Source organism: Hemitrygon akajei, chromosome 9 (genome assembly GCF_048418815.1).
Source record: "Hemitrygon akajei chromosome 9, sHemAka1.3, whole genome shotgun sequence".
Classification (NCBI taxonomy): Eukaryota; Metazoa; Chordata; class Chondrichthyes; order Myliobatiformes; family Dasyatidae; genus Hemitrygon; species Hemitrygon akajei.
Genome location: NC_133132.1, coordinates 70,776,635 through 70,786,149, shown reverse-complemented (window position 1 = coordinate 70,786,149; position 9,515 = coordinate 70,776,635). Strand labels below are relative to the sequence as shown.

At 43.0% G+C, this 9,515-nt stretch overlaps 1 protein-coding gene across 2 annotated transcripts in view; it reads right to left on the bottom strand.

Annotated features, from left to right (window-relative positions):
• Positions 1–685: 685 nt before the first annotated feature.
• gtpbp2b (GTP binding protein 2b) overlaps positions 686–9,515 on the bottom strand; it is a 151,475-nt gene continuing 142,645 nt past the window's right edge. For both annotated transcript variants that reach the window (XM_073056272.1, XM_073056274.1), the window contains 4 exons: positions 8,454–8,512; positions 7,368–7,539; positions 6,946–7,110; positions 686–1,650 (listed from right to left, as the gene is read on the bottom strand). In XM_073056272.1, the coding sequence (XP_072912373.1) occupies positions 1,498–1,650; positions 6,946–7,110; positions 7,368–7,539; positions 8,454–8,512 (549 nt within the window). In that variant the 3' untranslated portion in view covers positions 686–1,497. The remainder of the gene's footprint in view (positions 1,651–6,945; positions 7,111–7,367; positions 7,540–8,453; positions 8,513–9,515) is intronic.

Here is a 9,515-nt window from a genome sequence, read left to right as displayed (position 1 = left end):
CCTTTGTGTAGTGTGAATCAAGCACCAGGGTGCTTCCCCTTGTCCACTGACCAATTCAGCAGGCTCTTTGATGTCAGTCAGTAAACTGCTCCCTTGAGGTCAAGGTGTCTTGCACAAGGCAGCTGTGGGTGCAGGAGGTTGATCCTGCAGGAGTTTCTCTGGGTAGTACACAATTCCTCAGCCTCACTGGAAGTGAAGAACAGTTACTGATGATTATACACAATTCACATCTACTCGGCAAGTAACATTCGGACCAGAGATGTGCCAGGCAATGAGTGTCTGTGAGTAGCACTGATGTAACAGTAGGCACTAGTCACATGCATTTCTGGGAAGAATGGTTGTCAAATACCAAAGCAACTAACAACCATTTCTGCAGTCTCCTCAGACAGGCAGTGAGTTTTCTGCTCAATTAGCCTCTGGAAATGACAAGTCCTCCCTTGACCAAGCTTTCTTGGTGTATCTCAACCTTTAAACATCCCCAGGGTTTCCCAAGTATTTTTCTGCAGTCACTCAGTTCACCCCTCTTCAGTAAAGCCTCCACTGTTAATAAATAGTCACAGCCTCTGCTAGCTCTCATTTCATGAATCCAGGTCGTTACTTCATCTCGCCCTCCTGAAACAACACAGCACAAGTACTTATTCACGCACTCTGCCCGTGTAATTTTTTTCAATCAGCAAATCAGATAAACCAACACTTAAAATTATTTATTTAAAGCAAATATCTCTGTACATCTTTATATACAGAAACAATGTACATAACCTGGCCTATATCACATAATCAAGTACATATATGTAAGTAAGTAGTTCTCATTTGCTTTGCAGCCCAACCCCTATTGCCTGCCCTTTCTGCCACATACTCCTGAAGCAGGGAGAACACAATGAATGATACTGATAAATCAGTACTGTTTTGGTAATATAAACATTTATAAATGTTGATGTGAACATTATACATTTTAGATATTTTGAAATAATTTTTAAAAAATCAGGTTAGAGACACAATAAAGCTCCCTCCATACTGCATTGTCACAATGAGCCAAACATGGCAAATGGAACTAGCTTAGATCTTGTTCAGCACTGAAAGGCTGGTTTCTGTTCTGTATGACTATTGAGACACTCAGGGCACAGGTTAGACACAACAAAGCTTCCTCCGGGCCCCACCAAAACAAGCTTTAACTTGGCACCATCAATGCAGCAGATACTCCACATGGCTTCACCATGTCCTGTCCTGCCCAGCTCAGCAGCTCAATAAACTTCACAAACTAGCAAAGAACCTGATTACCTGGGCTTGGATTTAAAAGCACTGTGAACCAGAAGGCAGGAGCAGAAGAGAAAATGAACTCATCCTGTAAGCACAAGTGGTGTTCAGGCTTGGACATTTAATGGGGGCTGAAGATGCCGGTGCCTACCCCCACCCTGGTGAGCTTGGGCTGGGCACTATGATCCCGGTGCCTGAGGCTGGAGAGCAGCTGGGTGCGATGATCCCAGAATCTGGAGATGTTCAGCACTTTTGCTCTGGTATGATCTTGGTAACATGGCCAATGCCCTTCGTCACTCCTTCACGGAACAACAGCTTGGTGCCCACCTTCAGGTATTCTGGGTGTTTGATAAAGCGGAACTGCACAACTGCCTTCTCCCCTGTCCTCAGCTCCTCCTGCAACAGGCAATGGCACAGGTCAGAGGGAACCTGTCTGGCAGCTGGGAGCCAAAGTGGGAAAGTTGATACAAATGTAAACATTAAAGCAAACATATTCTGAAGACAGGATGCAAAACTGGCCTGAGAAGTGGCAGATGAAGTTCAACCAGATAAGTGTGAGGGGTTTCATTTTGGTAGGTCAAATATGATGACAGAATATAGTATTAATGGCAAGACTCTTGGCAGTGTGGAGGATCAGGGGTTTGGGGGTCCGAGTCCATAGGACACTCAAAGCTGCTACACAGGTTGACTCTGGTTAAGAAGGCATATGGTGCATTAGCCTTCATCAATCGTGGGATTGAGTTTAAGAGCCGAGAAGTAATGTTCCAGCTATATAGGACCCTGGTCAGACCCCACTTGGAGTACTGTGCTCAGTTCTGGTCACCGCACTGCAGGAAGGACGTGGAAACCATAGAAGGGGTGCAGAGGAGATTTACAAGGATGTTGCCTGGATTGGGGAGCATGCCTTATGAGAATAGGTTGAGTGAACACTGCCTTTTCTCCTTGGAGTGACAGAGGATGAGAGGTGACCTGATAGAGGTGTACAAGATAATGAGAGGCACTGATCATGTGGATAGTCAGAGGCTTTTCCTCAGGGCTGAAATGGCTAGCATAAGAGGGCGTAGTTTTAAGGTGCTTGGAAGTAGATACAGAGGAGATGTAAGGGGTAAGTTTTTTATGCAGAGTGGTGAGTGCATGGAATGGGCTGCCAGTGGCAGTGGTGGAGGCGGATACGATAGGGTCTTTTAAAAGACTCCCAGATGGCTACATGGAGCTTAGAAAAATAGAGGGCTATGGGTAAAGCCTAGATAGTTCTTGAAAACTTTTTTTTAATTGTGTTTTTAAGTGATTACAAAGTATGGGGAAAAAAGTATATATCCCTTCCCCCCTCCCCCCTAACTTCCCTATAAAAAAAAGAGAAAGTAAGAAAGAAAAAAAAAGAGAGTGCCTGGTTGTTGGAAGATCTCCACATGCTCCATGGAGTTCTTAATAACTTTAGTATATATATTTATTTCTTTCCCCAAGTAACCAATGGTTTCATCTTCAGAGCACCTATATATTTAGTCCTGTCTTTTGTAAATAAGGGCACCAAATTTTCAGAAATGTTTCATATTTATCTCTTAAATTATAAGTAATTTTTTCTAATGGAATACAGCCATAAATTTCTTTCTTCCAACAATCTATACTTAAATATGTATCCGATTTCCAAGTAACTGCAATAGCCTTTTTGGCTACTGCCAGTGCAATTTTTATGAATTCTTTCTGGTATTTATTTAGTTTGAGTTTTGGTTTTATCAATATCACCTAGTAAGAGTAATATTGGATTATGAGGAAGTTGTATTCCTGTAATTTGTTCCAGTAAAAGTCTTAAATTTGTCCAAAAAGGTTGAATTTTAGAACAAGACCATGTAGAATGTAAAAAAGTACCAGTTTCCTGGTTACATCGGAAACACTGATCAGATAAACTTGAATTTAATTTATTTATTTTTTGTGGTGTAATATATAATTGATGTAGAAAATTATATTGCACCAATCTTAACCGAACATTTATTATATTTGTCATACTATCAAGACATAGTCTTGACCAATTTGTTTCTTCAATTTTAATATTCAAATCACTTTCCCATTTTTGTCTTGACTTATGGACTCCTTGTTTAATTGCCTGTTTTTGAATCAAGTTATACATACAAGATATAAATTTTTTAATGTTTCCTTTTTGAATTAAAATTTCTATTTCATTAGATTTCGGCAATAACATTGTTTGACCTAATTTTTCTCTTATATAAGCCCTTAAGCCTAGATAGTTCTAAGGTAGGGACATATTTGGCACAGCTTTGTGGGCCGAAGGGCCTGTATTGTGCTGTATATTTTCTATGTTTTAAGACAGGAAAGCAGCAGGACTGGGAGCAAGGTCTGAGAAAATAAACTGAATTTATTTTAATGCTAGAAGCCTGACAAGCAGATGAGCTTGGGATGGATTTGTACATGGGACTGGGATATTAGTTATTACAGGACCTGCAGCTCAATGGAACAGATATGATAGAGGTAGGGATAAAGGGGGGGGGGGGGGTTATATTTCTAGTTGTCTAGTGAGGCCAATTTGGTGGAATTTAAAAATAAGTAAACACTGAAGGGATTGTCCTATAATAAACCTCCAAAGTAGTCAGTGAGAATTAGAAAAGAAAATCAAACAGCTCATAGATAACTACAAAATAGAATCAGAATTATTATCACTGGCATGTAACGTGAAATTTGTTAACTTAGCAGCAGCAGTTCAATGCAATACATAATCTAGCAGAGAAAGAATAATAATAAAATTTAAAAAGTCAATAAACAAGTAAATGAATTACATATATTGAATAGATTAAAAACATACAAAAACAGAAACTGTATATTTAAAAAAAAAATGAGGTACTGTCCAAAGATTCAATATTCATTTAGGAATCAGATGGCAGAGGGGAAGAAGGGTTGTAATAGCAGGTGAGTTTTAACCATGTGAACTGGGACTGCCATTGTACTAAAACCTTGGAGTGGGCAGATTTTGCTAATCTATCAGTGTGGTGTCCTGGGGAAGCCTCCTGCAGCAAAATGTAGATTGCCCAAATAAAGGTGGGGGGCACAGTATTGTTTGTAAACGATGCAGGACAAATGACTGAGGTGCTAGTGGGGGAGCAGTTTAGGACCATAGATCATAATTCTTTAAGTTTTAAAAGTGTTATGGAAAAGGACAGGACTGTTCCACAATTTCAAGTCCTAAATTGGAACATTGGAACTTCTTTCCAATACCTCAGAATTAGCTGAGGTTGACTGAGAAGAGGCTGTTTGCAGGTAAAGGGATTTATGGCAATTGGGAGGCTTTAAGGTGTGATAGGGAAAGTTTAGAGACATGTTTCTTGTAGAGTGAAGGGCAAGGCTAGCAGGATTAGAATACTGAGGCTCTTACCGGGGGGAAAAAAGAGATGCATATGTCAGCCAGGATCAGGAGTCTCAGCCTGAAATGTCAAGTGTTTATTCCTCTCCACAGATGCTGCCTGCATTTTGTGTGTTATTCTGGATTTCTAGCATCTGCAGAATCTCTTGTACTTAGGATCAAGAGAATTCCTTGAGTACAAGGGGTGTAGGGGTAGATGAGGGAAAATAGGGATAGCTCTGACAGATAAGGTAAAGGAGAATCTTAAGAGACAAGTATAGAAACAGAAGGGTAACTAGGGAGAGAATAAGTCCCCTTAAGGATTGATATGGTTGTCTGGAACCACAGGAGATGGGCAATATGTTAAATTAATATTTCTCTTCAGTATTTACTTTGAAGAAGGTAATACAAACTTGGTAATTTAGGGATCTTTTGGAATGGATTCACTTTGCAAAAGAGTTAGGGCTGGTGGACTTAAAGGACAAAAAGGTGGATAAATCCCTAGGACATTTTGGGAAGGTAAGAACAAAATCTGCTTGAACCCCGGCAGAGATACTGGTGAAGTACTGGAATACCAACATCGTTCCTTAATTTAAGGGCTGCAAGGACAAACCAAGGAACTATAAGCTCGTGAGGTTAACAGTAATGGGAAAGTTACTGGATGGGATTCTGAGAGAAGATCTACCTACATTTGGAGAGGGAGGACTGATTATCCCTCATCAGCATGGCTGTGTGTGAGAAAAATGATGTCTCATGAATTTGAGTTTCTTTTGAAGATGTAACTAAGACGACTGATAAAGGCAGGATGATAGATGCATGGACTTCAGCAAGGTCTTTGATGAGGTCCTGCATGGTAGGCTGGTCTGGAAGGTTAGACCACAATGGATATAGGGCAAGCTGGTGAACTGGAAACATAATTGCTTTGATGGAAAGAGGTAGAGCATGGTTGTAGAGGATTGTTTTTGCAGATTGAAGGTCTGTGACCAGTGGTGTGACATAGGGATCAATGCTGCAACTGTTCTTGTCCACCATTAAAATGAATGATTTAGATGAAAAGTCTGCAAATTATACCAGATTTGGCACTGTGGTGTAAGATTAATAATCTAGATTAATAATGATCTAGATCAACCGAAAAATGGACAAAGGAATTTAACTTAGACAAGCGAGAAGTTACTGGAGGGTAGGACTTTCATTGTAAATGGTAGACCTAAGTTGTGCTGGCATTGGAGAGGATCCAGAGGTGGTTCATGAAAATTGATTCTGGGAATGAAAAGATTAATGTATGAGGTGCATTTGATGGCTCTGGGCCTGTACTCACTGGAGTTTATAAGAGAGGGATCTCATGGAAACCTATTGAAAGACACAGGCAGTGGTGGTGGAAAGGTTTCCTGTGGTGGGTGAGACTAGGACTAGAGCGCACAGCCCAGAATAGAGGGATGTTCATTTAGAACAGAGATGATGAGGAATTTCTTTAGTGAGAAGTAGGTGAATCTGGAATTCATTGCCACAGACAGCTGTGGTAGCCACCATTGAGTATACTTAAAGCGGAGGTTGATAGGTTCTTGGTTAGTCAGAGCACCAAAGGTTACAGGGAGAAGGCAGGAAAATGAAGTTGAAGGGGATAATAAATCAGCCATTATGGAACAGCAGAGAAGACTCAATGGGCTGAGTGGCCTAATTCAGCTCCTATGGTCTTACATAGGACCTTGGAGTGTTGTAGTAAACAGGAAACTAGGTATATAATTCTCTGAAAGATGCAATATAGGAAGGCATGGTGATCAAGAAGCTGTATGGCACACTTGCTTTTCTCTCAGGCAGATACAGGAATCAGGCTGTCATGTTACAGGTGTAAAAATTCATTGCTTAAACTGAATTTTAGTTCTAGGAGGATGTGGCAAAGCTGGAAGGAAGATTCACAAGGATGTTACCAGGACTGTTTTCCCTGAAGTGAAGGAGGCTGAGGGTGAAGATAAGGTGAATGGTCACAGTCCTTTTTTCCAGGTAGGGGAGTTTAGAGGGCATAGGGCTTAAAGTGACAAAGGAAAGAATGAGGACCTGAGTAGCAACTTCCCAACGCAGAGTGGGCATACAGAGATGTTTCAGTAACATTTATACAGAATTTGGACATGGATAGGAAAGGTTTAGAGGGATATGGGCCAAATGTAATCAGTTCATGCAGGCACCTTGGTTGGCATGGACATGTTGAGCTGAAGAGCCCGTTTCTGTGGTGCATATCTCAATGAATCAATGAAAGCCTGGGTGGGCGGGCAGTACCGGAGGGAGACAGTGCTGGTTCCATGGGGTGGGCGTAGCGGGAATGGGAACTGAGGCCACACGCTCACCTTGCCATGGATCAGCTCTACGATGGCAGTCTGCCGTACATTACCCACGTGCACTGTCACCTGGAAGCCCTTGCGGAAGGTCTTTGCATGGAACAGCAAAACAATCTCAGATTCGAAGAAGGAGCTGACAGTTGGCTGCATCTCCAGGCTCACCATTACCATGCCCTGAAAAAGAGTTCAGCACATCCTGCTTATCAGCTTTATACTCTAGGCTATGGGTACACGCTGGGTCCTTACCCATCCATCCACCCCTGCCCCTCAATTTTCCTCCCTTACCCATTCCCATCCACTCTGCAACCCTGCACCAGGATCTTCTCCCAGCTGCCTGTGAGTCTGTTACTCACAACAGTGAACAATGATTGGTACACCACTGCACCAGTGTTACCTGTCTCAAGCCTACACGTGTTGAAGGAGACACCCACCTTCCGCAGCAGAGCCCGGTCGAAGTTGCCCAGAGCCAGGGTGGCTGCCTGCCCTGCCCTCAGCACACGGCAGGCTGACCGGTTTCGCTGGATGCTGCACACTTTCAGTGGGAGGAACTGCCCGTTGTCTGTGGGGCCAACCACCAACTGCTCACCCTCTCTGCAGATGCCGCTGTGGAATAGACCACAATCAGACTTATTCACCTTAATGAAAGCAGTCCCTATACAAACCATCAGTAAGAAATTAATCACTCTATCCCAAACACTCCAAATCAGTCCCACTTTCAGCTTCACTGGGAGTCGCAACACAGGAGGCAGACTCTGCCCATGGTCAACTCCAATCAGATTTACCTTCATTCTGGCAACCAGCGATTTCCCATGAGCCTACCTCACTTTCCTGATTTCCTTTACAAGTAGCAGCCAACACTCTTAATACTCCGGACACACCCCCACTGTATATTGACCCTTAGTGTAGATAACTTGCAAAAGGATTAAGGGATGCTGATGGGCATCTTGGAGGGAGTGGGACCAATGGGACTGCTCTTCTGGAAGGCAGCATGGACCTGTTGGATACTATCACTTCCTCGCATGGCACTGATTTGATGAGTCAGCTGAAGGATTGGGAGATGTTAGGCAAATCAGATACATCAGAGGCTCTGAGGGAAGAGGGGTGGGTCAAACACCAAAGTTGACCAACCAAAACAAGTATTTTCTATGCAGGGAGGCTGGTCTGGAGTTCACTCTCAGGGGAAGACAAATTCAATGGCAGTGTTCATGAGGGAACTGGACAAATGCTGAAGGGAGAGAACATGTGGACTGTGGGGGGATTAATGATACAGAGTCAATGCCCCAAATGGCCTCTTTCTGTGCTGTCCCAGAGTCAGATAGAGAATCCTGTCAGCCTCACTCACCCACCCTGCTCCCTACCATATGGACATTCCTGCATTTTGTTACTAAATTCACTTCTAACCGAGGCAGTGATAATCCAGCATTGCAGAAAGTTGTTTCTGTGGTTCTTTCACACAGAAACACAGGAGAACGACCACAGTAGGAAGGAAGGCCACCGAGACACATTGTTGTTCTTACCTGTACAGGGTGCCACCAACAACTGTGCCCACGTCAGGGACAGAATAGATTTCATCTACCTGTAAAAACCAGGAACAATGAATAATTAGACTAAATCCACTCATCCAGTCTGTCTATACACCCCCCCACCATGTCACCTTTCCCAGCCCTCAGACACGTCCCTCTACTCGCCTGCTAGGCTTTCCCTCCCCCCCCAGAGCTACTGAGGAGACTGTTATAAAAAGCCAGAGGGAGGGGACCTGAGCTCTCTAGTGGAATGGTCACATCCTTTGTGTTGTGAACAAGAGCAGTGCTGAGGGCCACAGAAGCCATAGTCATTCAATGTCTGTAGTGAGATGCTGAAGATGTTCTATAGGTCAGTTGTGGAGAGCGCCCTCTTCTTTGTGGTGGCGTGTTGGGGAGGAAGCATTAAGAAGAGGGACGCCTCACGTCTTAATAAGCTGGTAAGGAAGGCGGGCTCTGTCGTGGGCAAAGTACTGGAGAGTTTAACATCGGTAGCTGAGCAAAGGGCGCTGAGTAGGCTACGGTCAATTATGGATAACTCTGAACATCCTCTACATAGCACCATCCAGAGACAGAGAAGCAGTTTCAGTGACAGGTTACTATCGATGCAATGCTCCTCAGACAGGATGAAGAGGTCAATACTCCCCAATGCCATTAGGCTTTACAATTCTACCGCCAGGACTTAAGAACTTTTTAAAAGCTATTATTAATGCTTTTTGAGACGGTGATTTAGATGCATATCATATTTTTTTACTGAGTTAAGTATTGTATGTAATTAGTTTTGCTTCAACAAGTGTATGGGACATTGGAAAAAAGTTGAATTTCCCCATGGGGATGAATAAAGTATCTATCTATCTATCTATCTATCAAAAGCAGAATTTTGTACAGGAATCTTCAGCAGAAAAAGCCAAATAGGAATATAATCTAGATTCACATATCAGCAAAGGGGAGGGCTATGTGTGGGCACCAGAGGAAAGGCATGTTGGTCCCACAACATCCTGGCATATGGTGCCAAAGGAGTGCTGCACTGCTGTAGGGGCATCTTTGGATTGAAACAGA